Here is a 22,500-nt window from a genome sequence, read left to right on the forward strand (position 1 = left end):
GTCTGCGTGTGTGTGTGTATGTGTATATGTGTGTGTGTGTCTGTGTGTGTGTGTATGTGTGCGCATGTCTGTGTGTGTGTGTGTGTGTATATGTGTGTGTGTGTGTCTGTGTTTCTGTGTGTGTGCGTGCGTGTCTGCGTATGTATGTGCGTGCATGTGTGTGTGTGTATATATGTCTGTGTGTGTGTCTGCGTGTGTGTGTGTGTGTGTGTCTGCGTGCGTGTCTGCGTGCGTGTCTGCGTGCGTGTCTGCGTGCGTGTGTGTGTGTGTGTCTGCGTGTGTGTGTGTGTGTGATGACAGGATAAACAGAATCTGTGGATTTTTTCTAATTGTTTTCAGCGGTACTGCAGAATAAAAATTTGTGGAAATTAGCGATTTATTAGCTTGTTTAATTTTTAATTATTATTTTAACTTTCTGCTGTAAATGTTGCGTCCACAGATCCTGCGTGGCCCTGACACACACACACACACACACACACACACAAAAGAGAAAGGTTTATTACCAGGACCTCCTCGTACTCCTGGTCCTCCTGATTGTCGTCTTCGTTCTCATCGTCGTCGTCGTCCGGCTCCGGGAGGTCCTCCTCGTCTTCCAGCTCGGCCAATAGCGTGTTGGCACGACAGCTGTCCAGGAAGTCTGCAAGATTATCAAAGATCAAAAGATTATTGTAAAAACATTCGCTGTGTCAGAAATAGTTCCCTGTATAGTGTGTTCACCGTTTTGTAGCGGTGTTCGAATTCTCAGCGGTTAATTTCATTCGCTATATAGTCCACTATAAAATACTCACAATGCACAGCTAGTTTTGAATGTACATACGATGTAGACTACATTTTACCCCCGTGTCCCACAATGCAACTCGGTCGTGTTTTCCCATCGGAGGAGGAAGAGCATAAGGACCCGCGGAAACTGAAGAGGACTTTCGTTTATAAACAGTAGAAATGTAACACGTGTGTGTGTGTGGAGATATAGCTATCTATCTATATCTATCTGAGGGTTGCTTCTTGCTTGTACAATTTACAGCACAAGTCCTGAGAATATCTTTTATATCCAAACTAAACTGGTATTGTAACTGAAATGTATCTAACCTGATAGATATCAAATCAAAAATGTAATCAAATGGGGACTCTGTGAATCAGAATCATTGGCGATACCCAGCTCTCCTTAACTCGTATATTCACCTGCAGCAAAGCATACCGACGACAGAAACTACAGCATTAATACGTTAGTAAATAGTTAGTTGATGCAGGCTGTGTCTGTGTGTATGTGTGTGTGCGCGTGTGCGTGTGTGCGCCTGCGTGGGTCTTTGGTGTTTTTCCTCCCAGGCAGCGCGGCAATGGTTATGTTTAAGGGTTAACTGCCTGAAAGGCGCCGTTGGAGGCAAAAAACACCATTGAGCGCCTGTGTTCGTGTGCATGCGTCTGTGTTTGTGTGTGTGCGCCTGCAGGTGTCTGTGCATCTGTGTGTGTGTGTGTGTGTGTGTGCGCGCCTGCATGTGTGCGTGTGTGTCTGTGTGTGTAACCAACCATAGAGCGAGAACTCGGCCTCCTGGCCCGTGTCGCTCTCGCTGGACGTGGACGTCAGGCTGGTGGTCAGGGTGTTGCTGAGCAACTGGCCCACCGACAGACCCGTGGTTGCTGTGGCTACGTTATTGCTGCTGGTTACTATGGAGGTTGACATGGTAACGGTGGAGTTGGTGCCGGTGGTGGTGAGGTTAGGAAAGCTCTGAGCGCCCATGAGAGGAGAAGCTGCAAACAAACAAACAAACAAACAAACAAACAAACAAACAAACGAAGGCGGTTAGTTTGTCAGAAACCAAAGAGCCAAAGCAGCGAAGCTCCAGGAAACAGCTGCTGATTGGCTGGAGGATGCTCATGCTGTTCGCCCAGCTGCAAAGATTAATCGATTAGTTGTTAACTATTAAATTAATCGCCAACTATTTTCATAATCGATTAATTCTTAAATCTTCGTTCCCAGGATCTCTTCCTCCTGTCTGTTCCAAAGGTTAGAACTGAGCTGGGGAAGAAGGCCTTTAAGTTTGCTGCTCCCTCTACATCCAGTCCCTCCAGAAAAACATGATTATGCAATCGCATAATCAGCCAAAGTCTGCATATTTATGCGAGGGCCGCATTTTTTCAAATACGCCGCACTTTCGCCACATAAATTGCCGAGTTCCGTGCAAAATTTGCGGGGCTTGCATGATTTCATAATCCCCGCATTTTCGTTGCAAAAAAGTCCCATATATCTTAGCAGAAAGTTGAAAAATGTTGTGTTTACTTCACACAAGAGCAGCCAATTTCCCCTGTTGCCATGGGAACGTTATGAAGTGACGTAATTCCGCGACGTGAACATCATCGAAAAGCTGCAAACCCCGCGATGAAACCACAGTTTTTGCAAGTTCCCGCAATTTCAACGCATAAAATGCATAAATATCCCGCATATTCCATCACATTTTTTAAGAAAACGTGCCGCATAATCAAGGATTTTAGCCCAAAACATTTACAAAAAAACTCCTCATTTTTCTGGAAGGACTGAACATGAAACAAGTTACAGAAATCCATGAAAGTTAATGATTGATTGACTTGGAAGCAGCCACATCTGGCTGTAGGTGTGTTTAGGGGGCAGGTTTTAAACGTGCTTTTAGCCTCTTAACATGCTCGAAATGTCATTCCAAGAGCCTCCCCATGTGCAGTGATTCCTTCTGAGTGAACTCAGTGAATCTGACTGGAATATTGGATTGTATGAGTTCGACAATCGACTAGTGTGGACTTGACCGGAAAACAGGAAATAAACAGAGGTATGTACGCTGGCTGGATTAACACAACTTCTATGTTTTTCTGTCACATCTACTGCAGTCAGATTCACTGAGTTCACTCAGAAGGAATAACTACACATGGGGAGGCACTTGTAATGACATTTTGAGCATGTTTAGAGGCTAAAAACATGTTTAAAACTTGCCCTGTTTAAGCCTGTTGGGTGCTAACTCTAGCAGGGGGATAACACGGTGTAGGCCGATTGGTTTAGTTTTTGTTGCTACTGACAGCACTCCACATTTACACACAACAGAGCTACGTGTTGAAATTGACCGGAATTCTCCTTTAAGAGGATGTCGATTGACTTGGAAGCAGCCACATCTGGCTGTAGATGCGTTTAGGATGGTGGTTGACTTTAAAGGATTTGCAGTTTCAGTTGTTTTATGTTTTTGTGTATCTTGTGTTTGTATGTACTGTATATATATATGTGTGTGTGTGTGTGTGTGTGTGTGTGTGTGTGTGTGTGTGTGTGTGTGTGTGTGTGTGTGTGTGTGTGTGTGTGTGTGTGTGGTTGTACTGCTGCCTGGCTTGGCCAGGACACTCTTGAAAAAGAGATTTTTAATCTCAGTGAGTCTCTTCCTGGTTAAATAAAAGCATTTCTTAATGATAAAACGTGTGTGATGTCAGCTTGTTAAATGTGAACTTTTTTAGTTTCTTCACTTGACAGTAAACTGAATCCTTTCTTTTCATCCTTCCTTCGGTCTGCCTTTCTTCCTTCCCTTCTTCCTTCCCTTTTAACACCCTTCCTTATTTATTCTTCCTTTCCTTCCATTCTTTTTTCTTTCCCTTTTCTCTCCAATCTTGGCTCCTTTCCTTCCATCCTTCCCTCCTCATCTATTCTTCCCTACTTTCTTTCCCTACCTACTCTTTCTTCCTTCCCCCTTACATACTTAAAAACTGACAAACTAGAGCTGCAAAGATTAATTTAATAGTTGTCAACTATTAAATCTCTCTCTCCCCCCCTTGGGCAGAGTGATTTGCTCGCAGCACCTGAAGCCCCCGTGGTGACCTCCAGGATCTGTGCTAAGCTAGGGTAGATGGAGCCGGTTACCTCCAGGATCTGTGCTAAGCTACGCTAGATGGAGCCGGTTACCTCCAGGATCTGTGCTAAGCTACGCTAGATGGAGCCGGTTACCTCCAGGATCTGTGCTAAGCTAGGCTAACGCTGGGGGCGTCAGACAGAGTTACAACACGTACGGAGATGAGAAGGGTATGTATGGACTTATCTAACTCTGGGGGATACGGGGAATAAGACAAAGTCCCAATAAGTCAGCGTGTTCCTTTAAGCACTTTGGATACCTGCTGGTTGGTGTAAAGAGATACATAAATAAAAGTTGATTGATAAAGTGATATTTCAGATGGTTTGTTAGTAATATGACAGTACTCACTGGCGGTGCTCATGACGTTCCTGCCCAGCGTGTTGGTGTTGTTGTCGCTGCTGCTGCGGCTCAGGTTCATGTTGTTGGTGGCGTTGGTGCGCGACATGTTGGGCGCACGGCGGACAAAGGACTCCATGAGGCTGGCCTCCCGGGACGACAGGTTGGGCACGCTGGCGCTGGAGCTCATGGGCGCGCCAGCGGCCAGCAGCGAGCTAACGGACAGCCGGGCGTTCGCCGCCGAGCAAAGCGGCCTCTGGGAGGGCGCGTCCTTGCTGGACGACTCCGACACTGAGCTGACGTCCGGGGAGCTCACGCTCACCAGCCCCATCGAGATCGCCGTGGCCGGGTCCGTGGACGAGTCCTTGTTTCTGGCGTCATCGCCGGGCACGGGCGTGTCGGCGGTGAGCGTGCCGGAGCTGGACACCGAGCCGGACCCGCCCTCCGCGGACGACAGCACGACGATCGGCTCGGCGCCCACGCCGATGCCCGCCATGCCGGCTACCGAGTCGAGCAGCAGCCCCTCTGCCCGCCTCTCCAGACGCAGGCCTCCGCCGGCGCCGGACAGCCCCACGGAGGAGCCGAGGCTGATGTCAGAGGACGAGGCCACGCTGCAGACGGAGCTGCTACTGCCCTTCCGACTGGAGGAGCCAGCGCCACCAAGCGCCACAGCCCCGCCCTTGTCGGGACAGTTATTTTTCACCAGGCTGCTCCACGACTGCTGCTGCGAGGACGACGAGGTGGACGAAGACGAGGAGGAGGTCGTGGTGGTGGTAGTGCCGCTGGCCGCCGCGGAGGGTCCCACCGTGGACGAGGCGGGGCCTGAAACAGTGGATGAGACAGGTTTGGGTGACGGCGCTGTGGCAGCCGACTCAGGGTCGTACCCTGGAGCAAGCTTGAGGTCAAACTTCCCTTCAGCGCCCATACGGTAAGAGTTAGAGCCGCCAGAGTCCCAGGTTACATCAATCCAGCCTGGATGGACAGAGAGATAGGAGGGAGACGGACGGATGGATGTCAGAGACCCGGCAGAGAGAGAGAGAAAGAGAGAGACAGGTAGAGAGAGAGACAGACAGACAGCAGAGAAGCAGCTTACAGTCAGAGCAGCTCCACACTGGACCACATCACTGCACAATATTTTGTGTGAAATGTTCTAGCCGCTATGGCGTTTGAGAAAGCTCATGCTTATTCTTAGATTCCAACTGATATATCGGCGGGACGATATCAGCCGATATTAGGTGTTTTCCAATCTTTCGGTATCGGCATTTATAATGGCCGATGAATGTGTGAAGCTGCAAGTGCCTGTTGCTTGCAGCTTCACAGTCGACACAGCGCTTCCTGTGGTCCTCTGCAATACAGCGGCCGACAGACAGACTCCGTACACTTCAGTTCAATCTTTTAGTCTTGGTCTGAAATTGTATTTTCTGTGTTTTTGTGTTATGTAACATGGGATGCGTTGGATTTTGTTAGTGTAATTACTGACTTTATTAACTGAAGCCAAGTAATAAACCTCAACACTGTCTGAATGCTGACTGAATTTGTCCGTAGCGCCAACAACTGAAAAGTCTGCAGCAAATATTCATGTTCATAACCTTGAAAAGCACAATTAAAAAACACAATATTACTGACAAATTGAATTGAGGAGTTAATGATTTCCGTCCCTATTAAAGGGAAAGGTGGGAGAGGGAGGGAGAGAGGGAGAAAAAGATAGAGAGAAGGGAGAAAAAGATAGGAGGGAGGGAGAGAGGGGGAGGAATGTAGAGAGGAGGGAGAGACGAGGGAGGGAGAGAGAGAGAAAGGAAGGAAGGTAGAAAGGAGGGAGGGAGGGAGGGAGAGAGGAAGAAAAAGATAGAGAGAAGGGAGAGGGAGAAAAAGATAGGAGGGAGGGAGAGAGGGGGAGGAATGTAGAGAGGAGGGAGAGAGGAGGGAGGGAGAGAGAGAGAAAGGAAGGAAGGTAGAAAGGAGGGAGGGAGAGAGAGAGGGAGGGAGGGAGAGAGAAGGGAGGGAGAGAGAGAGAGAGAGAGAGAGAGGGAGGGAGGGAGGGAGGGAGAGAGAGAGGAAGGTAGAGAGGGAGAAAGAGAGAGAGGGAGGAAGGTAGAGAGGAGGGAGGGAGGGAGAGAGAGAGGGTGGGAGGGAGATAGGAGGGAGGGAGGAGAGAGAGAGGAAGGTAGAGAGGAGGGAGAAAGAGAGAGAGGAGGGAGGAAGAGAGGAGGGAGGAAGGTAGAGAGAAGGGAGGGAGAGAGAGAGGGAGGAAGGTAGAGAGGAGGGAGGGAGGGAGGTAGAGAGGAGGGAGGGAGAGAGGGAGGAAGGTAGAGAGGTGGGAGGAAGGTAGAGAGGAGGGAGGGAGAGAGAGAGGGAGGAAGGTAGAGAGGTGGGAGGAAGGTAGAGAGAAGGGAGGGAGAGAGAGAGGGAGGAAGGTAGAGAGGAGGGAGGGAGGGAGGTAGAGAGGAGGGAGGGAGGGAGAGAGGGAGGAAGGTAGAGAGAAGGGAGGGAGAGAGAGAGGGAGGAAGGTAGAGAGGTGGGAGGAAGGTAGAGAGGTGGGAGGAAGGTAGAGAGGAGGGAGAGAAGGAGGGAGAGAGGGAGGGAGGAAGGTAGAGGTAAGCCAATTTAAACTATTAATGTACGTATATTATATTATTGTGTCACCGAGCCCGATGTGAGTCGCGCATGCGTCACTTTGCGACAAGTAGCTTACAAGATGCTAACGGCTTTTTGAGCTAACGCACAGTCTATGAGCTAACGTTAGCAATCAAACAATCATAGATAGCTAAAACGTTTTTGAAATGATTACCATTTTCTGTTATTGTATGTAAAGAGAGAAGTTTATTATTTTATAGATTTCACAAATTTCAGTATGACACGTTATGCCGTAAACAGTTTAAATCTGAGCATGCGCGACTCACATCTGCACTCGACTCACATCAGGCAGTGACAGTGGTACTGGGCGTGTTCTTGGGTTGGGATCAACGGCTTTAAAGAACTATCTGTCGACATGTTTCTATAAACGTTTTGGTCCAGGTGGAGCGATGAAGGAGAGAAAAATATGAACACAGTCACAGAAAATGACAATTAAAGCAAAAGTAGAAAAATATTTTTTTTGGCAAAAGCGTCAAAAGCCACAAAGAAAGAAATCAACAATAACCCTGGTGCATGATTTCCTTAAAATGATAAATCGACTCCGTCTCTCGCCGCTCGCTGACAGAACGTCAGATCTGAGTAAAAACAGAAACACCGAGAGGAGCGAGAGGCAGAGAGAGAGAGGAAGAGGAAGAGGAAGGAGGGAGGAGGGAGGAAGAGGAAGCTGTTATTTCCCAGGAGACCTGTTGGGAGCGTTTAGATACAGAAGGGATCAGGTGTTTTTAGATGATGTCACTGAGTCGGTTACAGCGCTGGAAGAAGTACTCACATCCTTTACTGCAGTAAAAGTACTAATACCACACTGTGAAAAATACTCTGTTACAAGTTAGAGTCCTGCTGTGAAAACGTTCCTTCAGTATAAGTCTGTAAGAATCATCAGGAAAATATAGTTAAAGATTTAAAAGTAAAGAAGAATCCTTACGTTTAGAAAGAGGAGAGGAGCCAAACAGTTGTCAATCCACTTTCTTTTACTCTTTCCTTTCTGTCTCTTTCTCTCTTTTACTCTTTCCTTTCTGTCTCTTTCTCTTTTACTCTTTCCTTTCTGTCTTTTTCTCTTTCCTTTCTGTCTTTTTCTCTCTTTTACTCTTTCCTTTCTGTCTCTTTCTCTCTTTTACTCTTTCCTTTCTGTCTCTTTTACTCTTTCCTTTCTGTCTCTTTTACTCTTTCCTTTCTGTCTCTTTCTCTCTTTTACTCTTTCCTTTCTGTCTCTTTCTCTCTTTTACTCTTTCCTTTCTGTCTCTTTCTCTCTTTTACTCTTTCCTTTCTGTCTCTTTTACTCTCCTTTCTGTCTCTTTCTCTTACTCTTTCCTTTCTGTCTCTCTCTCTTTCCTTTCTGTCTCTTTCTCTTTTACTCTTTCCTTTCTGTCTTTTTCTCTTTCCTTTCTGTCTCTTTCTCTCTTTTACTCTTTCCTTTCTGTCTTTTTCTCTTTCCTTTCTGTCTCTTTCTCTTTTACTCTTTCCTTTCTGTCTTTTTCTCTTTCCTTTCTGTCTCTTTCTCTCTTTTACTCTTTCCTTTCTGTCTCTTTCCTTTCTGTCTCTTTCTCTCTTTCCTTTCTGTCTCTTTCTCTCTTTTACTCTTTCCTTTCTGTCTCTTTCTCTCTTTTACTCTTTCCTTTCTGTCTCTTTCTCTCTTTCCTTTGTCTCTTTCTCTCTTTTACTCTTTCCTTTCTGTCTCTTTCTCTCTTTTACTCTTTCCTTTCTGTCTCTTTCCTTTCTGTCTCTTTTAATAATTCCCCCCCGGTATTATTAAAGTCTCTCTCTCACCTCTCTTACCTCTCTCTCACCTCTCTCTCTGTCTCTTACCTCTCTCTCTTTCTCTCTCTCTGATACAGACTAGTGGCGTCCAGACTACAAAGCAACCCTGGAGTTCACAAACCAAAACGGGGGCAGCAGTGTCTCCAAGTCTCCATTTTAGGGGCTCAGAAACTCTGCAGCGGTGTGGACGCGAGGCGTAAACGTAGCCAAAGATATCGGTTACTAAAACGTAGTAGTGTGGATGGATGATGGATGTAAATACGGTGTCTAAGTGCAGTAATCACGACTTAAAATTAGCGTCACAGTCAGCCCTGTATAGTTAGACCTTATGCACACTGGCTGCGTGCCGTGTCCGTTTTTATTTCGGCTCCCATGGTAACAGGTCAGAGCGTGCACACTGCCTGTGTGACACGCACGTCTCAGGAAACGCGTGCATGCTAGAAATATGGCCAACGCCTATTTTTCACGCGACACGCAAGCGTGTTGGAAGCGTTTCCAGGCAACATAGAATATGAAAAGATGTTTATATGTCATTTAGACACAAATACATATTAATAAATGACATGTTGATGTTTGAAAGTCTCGAGGTTTTGACATGAATGCAGATATAAATGTCATTTAAAAAAATAAAAATAATAAATTATTAATTTTCTAATATTGCACCTGTCAATCCAGAAGGAAATATTCTGGAGCCTATTTAGCCGTCAATACTGCCGACGTTGTCTTTGCTGTAATCAGATCAGAATATATTTATATTTATGGAGACATCCATGTGTCCAGACAAGGCTAGCAGCAGCAGCACCGCGTCAGACACCTTTCTGGTGTGGAAAGACGTAGAAAACGCCACGCAGCCGCCATGCAACAGAAACGCCACGCTCACGCAGCCAGTGTGCAGGAGCCCTTACAGTCTTTGTTATTATTTTCTCTTAATCAGCCAACTGTAAGCTGAGCTAGCACACAATCCTGGCAGCAGATTGTGAAAATGTGTCTACACCACGGTAGTGTGGGAACGTTCAGGAAGAAAATGGTTAATGCAGAAACGTTCCCTCTTCTTTCAGGAACCTGCTGATGACACGGATTACAGAGCAAAACATCAATGTTGACTGTGGGCAGATATTCCAAGCAGTGAAGTCTGGCAGTTGAATTTCTTGGGTTAATTCGTACTCGTGCTCTTAAATTTGTGTACAAGATGTAGAAAGTTTAAGCTTGATTTATGGTTCTGCAGAGGGCTGAACGGAGAGCTTTCACCGTAGCTGCGCAAGGAGCCTGATGTTTATACTTGTGTGTTGGTGTGCGTCAATCCGGTGTGTGTGTGTGTGTGTGTGTGTGTGTGTGTGTGTGTGTGTGTGGGCGGGAGAGAGAGTGTGTGTGTGTGCGTGTGTGGGCGGGGGAGTTTGTGTGTGTGTGTGTGTGTGTGTGTGGGCGGGAGAGAGAGTGTGTGTGCGTGCGCGCAGTGGGGGGGAGTGTGTGTGTGCGTGCGCGCGGTGGGGGGGGAGTGTGTGTGTGTGCGTGCGTGGGGGAGTGTGTGTGTGTGTATGTGTGTGTGTGCGTGCGTGGGGGAGTGTGTGTGTGTATGTGTGCGTGGGGGAGTGTGTGTGTGTGTGTGCGTGGGGGAATGTGTGTGTGTGTGCGTGGGGGAGTGTGTGTGTGTGTGTGTGTGTGTGTGTGTGCGTGTGGGGGTGTGTGTGTGTGTGTGTGTGTGTGTGTGTGTGTGTGTATGTGTGCGTGGGGGAGTGTGTGTGTGTGTGTGTGTGTGTGATTATCTTCAGAGCGAGCAGTGACTCTAGAGTCAGTGAGAGAAACAAAGTGTCTCCCCTGTTCTTTCTGACCACGGTGGGAAATCTGGAGGGGAATGCAACTCTACCAAGCCACGGCCGAGCAACGTGCATCGCTGTGACGTGTAGTTACTTTTTTTGAGAGGTTTTGAGAGGCGACGTCAGGCTACGGTGTCTCCACGTACCTACGTATGCAGCCATGGAGTAGATTTTACGCAGAAGTATAAATCAAGCTTAAGTTTGTCATTTTTAAATATAGAAAATGTGCAGAAGCCATTTTCATTTAGTTCCTCAAATTTAGTGTTCTGTGATGCGACCTGTGGTGAATTAAGAAACTACCAATGATTCAACCATCTTCACCAGTTTAACCTCAATTTAAAACGTTAAACTAAAATGTGAAAAAGTTGCTGGCACAAATATCTTCCCACAGTTGAGCCTCTGGTGTACAGAAACAAGGTGCTAGGGCTGCACAATTAATCACACACACACACACACAGATACAGACACACACACACAGATACAGACACACACACACACACAGATACAGACACACACACACACACAGATACAGACACACACACACACATACAGACACACACACAGATACAGACACACAGACACACAGACACACACACAGATACAGACACACAGACACACACACACAGATACAGACACATACAGACACACACACAGATACAGACACACAGACACACACACACAGATACAGACACACAGACACACACACACAGATACAGACACACACACACACACAGAGATACAGACACACACAGAGATACAGACACACAGACACACACACACACACAGTTGAGCCTCTGATGTACAGAAACAAGGTGCTAGGGCTGCACAATTAATCTCACACACACACACACAATATTCAACAACATTATCGCATATTTTCCTCGTATCGTGCAGCCCTACAAGGCTGCCGGACACTTTTAGACAAAAACCTAAAGCCAAGAAGAAGCTATTAAACATGAAATCTCTGGAAATCAGACCGTTAATCTGGTTGGATGGTTGGATGGTTGGTTGGATGGTTGGATGATTGGTTGGATGGTTGGTGAATGAATCCTCCTCTGAAGCTGCAGGATTAATAACAGTTTGTATCGGGCGGTTTTTTCAGCGTCTTACCGTTGTGAGCCTCTCCGGTGACCGTGCCCTCTCCGGACGGATTGCCGTCCTGGTCGCGCCACTTCCAGTCGATGCCGCGGACGACCCGCGCCCCCGGGACGATGTACTTCATCACCTGGGAACGAAACAGACGCCGCTGGCGACGAAGGTTCGCCTCCGCCTCCTTCACAGCTTTACCTGAGGGAGGAGGAGGTGAGTTTACTCCAAAGTCACGTTTAATCACGCGAGATTTCAAGGTGTTTAGAGTCAGGACTCTGGTTGGTTGTGAATGGGATTGGTTAGTGTGTGGTAAGCTTTTCTCGCCAAATCGTTGCTCTCTACACCAGTTTCTCTCAAATCGGGGTACGTGTACCCCAATGGGTACTTTTTGTCCCTATTTTCGACCCCTCCCTCCCTTGAATTGTGTTGAACTTTTCTCTACACGAGCGACGCGCAAATCAATGAACCAGAACTAATTCTTACTGGTTGAGAGTTCCCTAAAAAATATATATATATATATATATATATATATATATATATATATATATATATATATATATATATATATATATATATATATATATATAACTGTTATCAGGACACCTGTCAGATTTATCACTTAACATCCGTAATTATGACTACGCTAAATAAGCTAACTTTAGCTATCAACAATAACAATCTCTGTTTAGGAGAGACTATAGCTGCACCTCCTCGGTGAAGGCCGTCTCACAGCTCTTATTTCCACCCCGAGCATCGAGGAGTGAGGAGCGAGCAGCGAGGAAAGGACGTCTCATCTGTCTAAAACACATTTGCTCGTTGCCTCTCTCCTCTCCTAAGACGCGAGGAAGGGAGGCAAGTGGAGGAGTCGAGGAGGAAATTTAAGCGACATGAGAAACACCTTAGGACTGCCACTATTTGGTATGAATAGACCTGTGATTAATTAGGGATATATGATACCACAGTCAGCTAATCTGGCAAAGTGTCGCTCCCCGTGTGAAACGCCCCTAAGGCCTCCTGCACACTGGCTGCGTGGCGTGAGCGTGGCGTGAGCGTGGCGTGAGCGTGGCGTTTTCTATCTCTTTTCACACCAGAAAGGTGTCTGTGGCTGCTGCTGCTAGCCGTGTCTGGACACATGTATGTTTCCCATTGATAAAATGAAATAATAGCGTGTTCTTCAACTTTATTTTGTCAATATTTTTGTGTTTGCACATATTTCGAGAGATATGTATGTATATATATATATATATATATATATATATATATATATATATATATATATATATATATATATATATATTTTTATATGTGAAATAGGCTACAGAATATTTCGTTCCGTATTGACAGGTGCAATATTTGAAAATCAATAATTATTTATTTTTTAAATGACATTTATATCTGCGTTTATGTCAAAACCTCGAGACTTTCAAACATCAACATGTCATTTATTAAATGTAGTCGTGTCTAAACGACATATAAACATCTTTTCCTATTCTATGTTGCCTGGAAACGCTTCCAACACGCTGCTTGTGTCGTGTGAAAAACAAGCGTCTGTCCTATTTCTAGCATGCACGCGTTTTCTCAAGCCGCGCCTGAGACGTGCAGTGTGCAAGCTCTACCCTGTTAACATGGGAGCCGAAATAAAAACGGACACGCCACGCAGCTGACACGCTCACGCCACGCAGCTGACACGCTCACGCCACGCAGCTGACACGCTCACGCCACGCAGCCGGTGTGCAGAAGTGTGCCTAACGCTGTGATCTTCTCACGTCCTGAACACAAGAGGAACCGCAGGTAGGGGTGGGAAAAATAATCGATTCTTAGATGCATCGCGATTCTCTCTAGAACGATTCGATTATCGATTCTGATAAGTTAATAAGTCGATTATTATTTTATTTAAGTTTTTTTTTTTTATGTGTTGATTTTTATTTTAAAGTGACTGTCTCCAGACAAGAACAAATCAGAAAACAGAGTGACTGAAAGAGGACGGGATGATGGACAACAACTTAGAGTTTAGGCAGAAATACACACAAAAATGGCCAAAAGGAAAAACATTTTTTTTTGTATATATACACATGATCTAATAAGACTTACATAAAATAATTAGGCAAAACACATCTAGGCTGTTGATCTACTTTATCACATGACATCTGACCACCTCATGTTTCCTGTTCTAAGAAGCCAATTCTCCACTTTTAGACATGACTGAGCCTCTGACGTGAAGATCACTGGGAGAGAAGGGGACTTTCACAAGCACGTTTAAGGATTCAGCATGGAATGACTACAGAACAAAAACCTCAGGAGACAGAACATTTCATTAAAACTTGTGTGTGACCAAATATTGTATATGTCAAAATCTAAGCTCTGTCTAGCTGCTTTGTCTAGGAAGTGGTTAGCAAACTCAGATTTATATGTATATTTTTTTAAATCACGCATGGAAATGTACATTAAAAAAATTGTTGCATCGAGATGCATCAATAATCAGTTTAGAATCGAATCGTCGGCCTCTGAATTGGAATCGAATCGTGAGGTGCCGAGAGATTCCCACCCCTAACCGCAGGTGGCGGCCTTACCGAGCTGGTCCTCGCAGACGGCGGTGACGGTGCCGTACAGCTCGAGTCCAGACAGAGACAGGTAGTGAGTCTGACCGCTGGCGTTCTTCCCCATCTGTTTGATCCGGATGTGTCTCCAGCCCTGCTTCTCCTCCTTGGACGGGTCCAGAGGCCACGTGGCCGTCGACCTGAGACAAGACAGGAAACATAAACAGCTTCACATTAGCCCCTTAGTGTTCGTTTATAAGTTGGATAATTGGGGAATTCTGGGTACTTTCTCCCACGTGCTGATGAGAATTTTGTCACAAATGGTGCAGAATGAACTGATGGTTACAGTTGATTCATTGATCAGTTATTTGGCACAAAGAGGAAGGTCATACCCCGGTTCGTTGAGGCTGCAGTCGTCTACGTGGGTGTAGAGAGTCGTCCAGTTCTGACCGTCCTTCGACACCTGGAACACCCAGTTCCTCAACGCAGAGCGGCCATAACCCCTGCAGGAGGAGGGGAAGAAGAGGAGGGGGAGGGGAAGAAGAGGAGGATGGGAAGAGGAGGAGGATGGGAAGAAGAGGAGGAGGAGGGGAAGAGGAGGAGGACGGGAAGAGGAGGAGGGGAAGAAGAGGAAGGGAAGAAGAGGAGGGGGAAGAAGAGGAGGAGGGGAAGAAGAGGAGAGGGAGAGGAAGAAGAGGAGGGGAAGAGGAGGAGGACGGGAAGAAGAGGAGGAGGAGGGGAAGAAGAGGAGGGGAAGAGGAGGAGGACGGGGAAGAAGAGGAGGGGGAGAAGAGAAGGGGAAGATGAAGAGGAGGGGAAGAAGAGGAGGGGAAGGAGAGGAGGGGATGGAGAGGAGGGGAAGGAGAAGAGGAGGGGAAGAGGAGGAGGGGAATAAGAGGAGGGGAAGGAGAAGAGGAGGGGAAGAGGAGGGGAAGAGGAGGGGAAATAGAAAAAAAAAAAAAGGATAGAAAAAAATAAGATTATCCTAATAAATGTATTTGGTTGTTACCTTGCATGTTTTAGGATGAAGGTGCGTTTGTTTCATTACCCGGCGTGTCTCAGGGTGTATGTTTGGTTATTACCTGGCGTGTCTCAGTAGGGTACGTTTGGTTTATTACCCGGCGTGTCTCAGGGTGTGTTTGGTTTATTACCTGGCGTGTCTCAGTAGGGTACGTTTGGTTTATTACCTGGCGTGTCTCAGTAGGGTACGTTTGGTTTATTACCTGGCGTGTCTCAGTAGGGTACGTTTGGTTTATTACCTGGCGTGTCTCAGTAGGGTACGTTTGGTTTATTACCTGGCGTGTCTCAGTAGGGTACGTTTGGTTTATTACCTGGCGTGTCTCAGTAGGGTACGTTTGGTTTATTACCTGGCGTGTCTCAGTAGGGTACGTTTGGTTTATTACCTGGTGTGTCTCAGGGTGTGTTTGGTTTATTACCTGGCGTGTCTCAGTAGGGTACGTTTGGTTTATTACCTGGCGTGTCTCAGTAGGGTACGTTTGGTTATTACCTGGCATGTCTCAGTAGGGTACGTTTGGTTTATTACCTCGCGTGTCTCAGTAGGGTATGTTTGGTTATTACCTGGCGTGTCTCAGTAGGGTACGTTTGGTTTATTACCTGGCGTGTCTCAGTAGGGTACGTTTGGTTTATTACCTGGTGTGTCTCAGGGTGTGTTTGGTTTATTACCTGGCGTGTCTCAGTAGGGTACGTTTGGTTTATTACCTGGCGTGTCTCAGTAGGGTACGTTTGGTTTATTACCTGGCGTGTCTCAGTAGGGTACGTTTGGTTTATTACCTGGCGTGTCTCAGTAGGGTACGTTTGGTTTATTACCTGGCGTGTCTCAGTAGGGTACGTTTGGTTTATTACCTGGTGTGTCTCAGGGTGTGTTTGGTTTATTACCTGCCGTGTCTCAGTAGGGTACGTTTGGTTTATTACCTGGCGTGTCTCAGTAGGGTACGTTTGGTTTATTACCTGGCATGTCTCAGTAGGGTACGTTTGGTTTATTACCTGGCGTGTCTCAGGGTGTACGCTGAAGGAATGACCCAGAGGCCGAGGTCGACGGCGAACCATGCGTTCTTGTCGTCGTTGGTGTGGCAGTTGAGGGCGGAGCTATCCCGACTCAGGATGTCCTCCAGACGCCCGTAGGGGAGGTTACGCCCCTCTGATGATGTCACCACCACCAGGCCGTAGGCAGCGGGATTCACCCACTCGTAGGCCGTCCTGAACGGAACAAAAAATATAAGGCGTCTATTAAGATAAAAATTTAACGCAAGTACAGTTGTGATGACGAGCCAAAAGTATGATCTAAAACTACCTTGAATAAAAAGCAGAATCTGAAAACTATCAATTAACTTACACCCTTTAAAACCTCAATAAATCATATTTTTAAATATTCATTTACCCTCCTGTTTCCTCGGGTCAAATTTGAACCATTTTTAAAGAGTTTCTTTATCAGAAATTTGGGTTTTCTTTCAAACATTGTCCCAAAAAATTACGTGGATGGTTCTCTACAACGCTCTTCACAAGTTAAATAATCAGTTCACTACTTTCATTGAATTTGGGTGTTTGTCAATTTTATAGGATTTTAAGAAAAAAACTATTGATAAAAGAACATTGAAAAAAGTGACCGATTTTTTTTATTCAAATAAAAGTGACAAAAATGTCAAAAACGTGACAAAAATGTCCAAAGAAAAAGTGGCAAAAATGTCAAAAAAGTGACAAAAATGTCCAAAAAAAGTGACATGTCAAAGAAAAGTGACAAAAAGTGACAAAAATGTCCAAAAAAAGTGACAAAAATGTCCAAAAAAAAGTGACAAAAATGTCCAAAATGTCCAAAAAAAAGTGACAAAAATGTCCAAAAAGTGACAGAAATGTCCAAAAAGTGACAGAAATGTCCAAAAAAAAGTGACAAAAATGTCCCAAAAAAAGTGACAAAAATGTCAAAGAAAAGTGACAAAAATGTCAAAGAAAAGTGACAAAAAGTGACAAAAATGTCCCCAAAAAAGTGACAAAAATGTCCAAAAAAAATGTCCAAAACAATTTTCCAAAAAAAAGTGACAAAAATGTCCAAAAAGTGACAAAAATGTCCAAAAAGTGACAAAAATGTCCAAAAAAAAAAAAGTGACAAAAATGTCAAAGTGACAAATATATTAAAAATAAAGAGGGAAATTTGGGAAAAAACCCATAAAAACTTCAAAAGTCTCAATTAAAGTCGACAAACATTGAAATAAGTGACAAAAACATCGGGGGAAAGCCACAAAAGTGTCAAAAAAGACGACCAAAACGTTGATAAAAAGGTTTTTCATTTAAAATTTTGACTCTGAGAAAAACTAAAAGTTGCAGGGCGGCGGGAAGACAACACGAGGGTTAAACTCTTTAATAAGTCTACAAATAGAGGAAATGTGAAATCCTAAAACATGGGACATTTACAGAGTTTAACTTGAACTAAACAATGCCAGACCAAACTCCATTCAAAAATCAGCTAATTTAACTCCGCTCTGCTTAATGCCAAAAGGTACATGCTGCATAAAATGTGACATTTGGAGCCACTCTCACACAACCTATAACGCACCAAACGTGCACTTTAAAGGAACACGCCGACTTATTGGGACTTTGTCTTATTCAGCGTATCCCCCAGAGTTGGATAAGTCCATACATTCCCCATCTCATCTCCGTGCGTGCTGTAACGCTGTCTGACGGTTCCACCGGTAGCTTAGCACAGATCCTGCAGGTAACTGGTTCCATCTAGCCTAGCTTAGCACAGATCCTGGAGGTAACCGGCTCCATCTAGCCTACTGCTCCCAATAAGTGACAAAATAACGCCAACATGTTCCTATTTACATGTTGTGATTTGTAGAGTCACAGCGTGTACAAATAACAACGTAACATGACACACAGCCATCTTCTAACCGTATACATACTGGGAACTATATTCTCAGAAAAGCTTTCTGCAAAGCAAATCACTCCACCCAAGTAGCAGAGCTTCGCCTATGTAAATAGGAACATGTTGGCGTTATTTTGTCACTTATTGGTAGCAGTAGGCTAGTTGGAACCAGTTACCTGCAGGTTCTGTGCTAGGCTAGGCTACCGGTGGAGCCGTCAGACAGAGTTACAACACGCACGGACACAAGAAGGGTATGTATGGACTTGTCTAACTCTGGGGGATACGGGGAATAAGCTAAAGTCCCAATAAGTCGGCGTGTTCCTTTAAAGTAAAATAATAGACCTTTTTCACGGCGGACATGTTGACATGTTATAGTAGGAAAAGCACAGGTGTATTCTAACCATTAATGATGGCTGCGTTCCACTTAGGAGAGGCCCTGGTATTGTTCATGCTGACTCACTGAAATAGCTCACTGGGAACACTAGATGGAACTGAGCCATCGTTAAGGTTATTAATCTCAGCTGTGCTCTTCCTACTATGACAAGTCAACATGTCTGCTGTGAAAAAGGTCCATTCAATAAAGTTAGTAAATAGTAAATAAGGATTTCTAGGGTGACTGCAGGCACAGGTCTTACTTGGCGTTGGTTCCGACCCAGTAGATGATTCCGTTCTCGTCAAAGTCGTGTTGGTGTCGGAACGTGAAGGTCTGTCCTTCCCTCAGCTTCCTCACAAAGACGAAGGACGAGCGCTCAAAGTCGTACCACTGCTTCGCCACCTGGGAGGGAAAGAGCAGGAGCTTGAAGTAGTTCCCAAACTCGTGTACGACTACAACTTGGGAGTGAAGCTAAATGTTTTGGTTTCGGCTATTTATTTCAGCTGTTTAGTCAGTACTTTTAGATACTATTACAACTGTTCAGTCAGCTGTTTGTCAGTACTTTTAGATACTATTTCAACTGTTTAGTGAGTACTTTTAGCTACTATTTCAACCGTTTAGTCAGTACTTTTAGATACTATTTCAGCTGTTTAGTCAGTACTTTTAGATACTATTTCAACCGTTTAGTCAGTAGTTTTAGCTATTTATTTTATCTGTTTAGTCAGCAGTTTAGTCTGTGCTTTTAGCTAAGTATTTCACCAGTTTGGTCAGTAGTACTACTCTGTAATTTCTGTTCTGTGTGTCCTCACCATCTTCAGCAGGTACTGCTCCAGAGACTCCACGGTGGCGAGCGGTTCCATCTTCAACATGCGGCCCGTTCGGTCAATCAGAGCCGTCTCACCGGGCGCTCGCTCCAGACGGAACCGCAACCTCCTCGTCAAGATCTGACGAGCACAAACGCACCCAGTTAGGAAGACAGAAGTCAGAGTTACCCCCCAAGCTTCAACGTTAAGGTTTTTGTTTTCCACTTGTGCGGTCAGGCAAGTGGAAAAGAAATACTCCACTTGCCTAAAGTCGTCATTACTGGCCCCTTCACAAAAAGTTTTTAAAAAGCGTTGAAAAACATTTCAAAAAATGTCACAAGCACCGAAAAGTTTCAAATGTCGAAACCCAGCAAAAATATAAAAAGGCAAAAAAACTTTTAAAGAGTCGGACAAAAAAAAAGTAACAGTTTCAAAAACGTATAAAAATATATAAAATAAGTCAAAGCACCGAAAAAAGAGAAGGGAAAAAAAAACGTCAAAAATATGGAAGAAAAAAATGTCAAAAACATCAAGCACCAACTCAATTACTACCAACGGCACATTCAAATCAAAATAAGTCGAAAAAACCTTTTTAAAAAAAGAGTCTGGGGAAAAAGGAGTCTTAAAGTTTCAAAAAACGTAAAAAAATAAAATAAAAACGTACAAAATAGTTGGAAAAAAGTCCCAAAAAATAAATAAAAAATAAGTCAAAGCGCCAAAAAAAGACAAGGAAAAAAATAATACAAAAAAAATGCAGAAAAATGTTTCGAATGTTGAGAAAAAAAAACATCAAAAATGATTTCTTAAAAAAATAAATTACACACATTTTTTTTTTTTTTTTTTAAATATAGTCTGGGGAAAAAGGAGTCTTAAAGTTTCAAAAAACGTAAAAAAAAAAAAAAGGAGCAAAAAAAATAAATAAGTCTAAGTGCCGAAAAAAGAAAAAAAAAAATTAAAAAAAAAAGAAAAATTAAAAAAAAACAGAAAAATGTGTCCAATGTCGAGAAAAAAAAAAAGTCAAAAATATTTTGTCAAAAAAAAAAAAAAATTTAAAAAAAAATTTAAAAAGGAAGAAAAAAAAGCATCAAGAACCAACTCTACTACCAACGGAGCACATTCAAACCAAATCAAAGTATTCTCCGACAGGGGTAAGAGAATGAAGGCTGTATTGATACCATGATGCCTAACGGGGAAGTTGGTCGTTAAATTCACTAACTCCCCCCCCCCACGGCCATCGGGACACCCTAACTGTTGCACCCTGACTTACGCTTATTACCTGCAGGTTGTAAGTGGATCCTGGAGTGTCGTACAGGTGCAGAGGTAGACGTTCTATCGACTCCAGGACTGCGATCAGTTTACGGATTAAGGCAACAGCTGGTCGGCTGCAGACACACAAACAGTCCAGGTTCAATCTGACACACGTTTTCTTATCATAAATAATGACTCAAACCCAATAATCAATCATCAAAATAGTTGGTCATTCATTTAATAGTTGACTAGGGATGCCACGATACCAAGAGTACACAATACTAAATACCAAAGTTGATACTTCTACATAGGGCTGGACGATATATCAATATTATATCAATATTGTGATATGAGACTAGATATTGTCTTAGATTTTGGATATCGTAATATCCTGATAAGACATAAGTGTTGTATTTTCCTGGTTTTAAAGTAAGTAAGTAAGTAAAGTTTATTTCTATAGCACATTTAAAAACAGCTCACGCTGACCAAAGTGCTGTGCATAGCGCATTAGCCAGAGGGTCATAAAATCAAATAAAATACACTTACAAATCAGTGATTTAGGCTAAAACGACATCAAAAGATAAACACTTATTTACAGACATAGCAGGATAAGACAGTTAAGATGCCAGGAAGGCCGATGTAAAAAGGTGAGTGAGGTGAGAGAAGGGGAACTTCTGATGTCAGGCGGCAGTCGGTTCCACAGCTGAGGGCCAGCAACAGAAAAGGCTCTGTCACCTTTTTGGTTAAGCCGGGACCGTGGGACACAGAGGAGGCCTTGGCTGGAGGATCTGAGGGACCTGAATGATATCTGCTATGTAGCTGGGGGCCAGGGCGTGAAGAGAGCTGTAAAGGCTGCATTACAGTAAAGTGATGTACTTTTCTGAACTTGCCAGACTGTTCTAGCTGTTCTATTATTTGCCTTTTCCCCACTTAGACATTATGTCCACATTACTGATGATTATTTATCTAAAATCTAAGTGTGAAGATACTTTGTTAAAGCCCCAATTGTCAACCCTAGAATATCGCCGCAATATCAATATCGAGGTATTTGGTCAAGAGTATCGTAATATGTGATTTTCTCCATATCACCCAGCCCTACTTCTACATTACTTTATTTAAACAATTAGGGGGTGGGGACTGTGCCATGTCACTCTTCTTTTTAAGTCTGTCTAGTCCACACAGCATTTGGGATGGGAGAACAACATGCTCTGGTTTATTGCCATTTCTTTAAACCAATCACAATCGTCTTGGGCGGAGCTAACCTCCGGACGGAGTCACGGTGCCTCTGCTAAATAGTCAAGTCATTTTATTTGTATAGCACATTTAAACAAACAGTTGACCCGAAGTGCTTTATAAGTAGAGCAGGGAAGGCAGAAACAGTATGCCTTAAAGATACACAGACACATATATAGTGTGTGCAAGGTGCCATGAATATAGGTAGGCAAATAGTCTCAGAGAGGAACTTGTTTTGGTGGAACATTATTGAAAAGAGCTTAAGAACCACTGGACTGGAACATTTTTGGTGTTTTAGTCCTGTCAAGTTATCAGAATTCTTGTCCAGACTTGGTATGAGTACAGGTTCTCGTGACATCCCTATAGGTGAGAACTAATGGATTAATCGTTTCATCTTTGCAGCTCTAGAGGAAATCAACCCTGTGTTACCTTTCATCGTCTTCATTCTCGCTGAAAGCCGCCTTAAAGACATTGATCCTCTCCATTAAAGGCTTACAATCATGTTTCAGGTCCAGTTCAATACTCTGCAAACAAAATACACACAGAAAAACTCACTTCACATCCACCTTTAACTGTGTTTTAGGGTAAAGACCAGCACTGGAAGAAGTACTCAGATCCTTTACTGCAGTAAAAGTATTAATACCACACTGTAACAATACTCTGTTACAAGTTAGAGTCCTGCAGTGAAAATGTTCCTTCAGTAAAAGTCTGTAAGAATCATCAGGAGAATGTAGTTAAAGTATCAAAAGTAAAGAAGAATCCTCACGTTTTAGAAAGAGGAGAGGAGCCAAACAGGTCTGTCAATCAACGGTCTGTCTCTTTCCTTCTTTTCTTTGTCTCTTTCTGTCTCTGTCTTTGTGTCTTTCGGTCTCTTTGTCTCTTTCTCTTTTCTTTCTATCGAACCAGCTGTGTGTTCAAGGTCTGATCATCTCAGCGTGACTTGTAGT

The 22,500-nt window shown here is 44.1% G+C and overlaps 1 protein-coding gene and 1 long non-coding RNA gene across 4 annotated transcripts in view; one reads left to right on the forward strand and one right to left on the reverse strand.

Annotated features, from left to right (window-relative positions):
- The window catches only part of hectd1 (HECT domain containing 1), a 62,523-nt gene that overhangs the window by 14,698 nt on the left and 25,325 nt on the right, over positions 1–22,500 (reverse strand). Inside the window, exons 18-28 of one of the 3 annotated variants that reach the window (XM_035994439.1) lie at positions 21,983–22,077; positions 20,349–20,454; positions 19,079–19,213; positions 18,532–18,671; positions 16,021–16,233; positions 14,409–14,519; positions 14,050–14,216; positions 11,501–11,677; positions 4,200–5,159; positions 1,525–1,746; positions 504–637 (exon numbers count right to left, since the gene is read on the reverse strand). In XM_035994439.1, coding sequence (XP_035850332.1) covers positions 504–637; positions 1,525–1,746; positions 4,200–5,159; positions 11,501–11,677; positions 14,050–14,216; positions 14,409–14,519; positions 16,021–16,233; positions 18,532–18,671; positions 19,079–19,213; positions 20,349–20,454; positions 21,983–22,077 — 2,460 coding nt within the window. The remainder of the gene's footprint in view (positions 1–503; positions 638–1,524; positions 1,747–4,199; positions 5,160–11,500; positions 11,678–14,049; positions 14,217–14,408; positions 14,520–16,020; positions 16,234–18,531; positions 18,672–19,078; positions 19,214–20,348; positions 20,455–21,982; positions 22,078–22,500) is intronic. The other 2 variants (XM_035994440.1, XM_035994441.1) reach the window with 2 other exon arrangements.
- LOC118493709 overlaps positions 5,134–22,500 on the forward strand; it is an 18,922-nt gene continuing 1,555 nt past the window's right edge. The window contains exons 1-2 of the long non-coding RNA XR_004895662.1: positions 5,134–5,240; positions 6,528–6,555. This is a non-coding gene — a long non-coding RNA (uncharacterized LOC118493709). The remainder of the gene's footprint in view (positions 5,241–6,527; positions 6,556–22,500) is intronic.

Source organism: Sander lucioperca, chromosome 18 (genome assembly GCF_008315115.2).
Source record: "Sander lucioperca isolate FBNREF2018 chromosome 18, SLUC_FBN_1.2, whole genome shotgun sequence".
Classification (NCBI taxonomy): Eukaryota; Metazoa; Chordata; class Actinopteri; order Perciformes; family Percidae; genus Sander; species Sander lucioperca.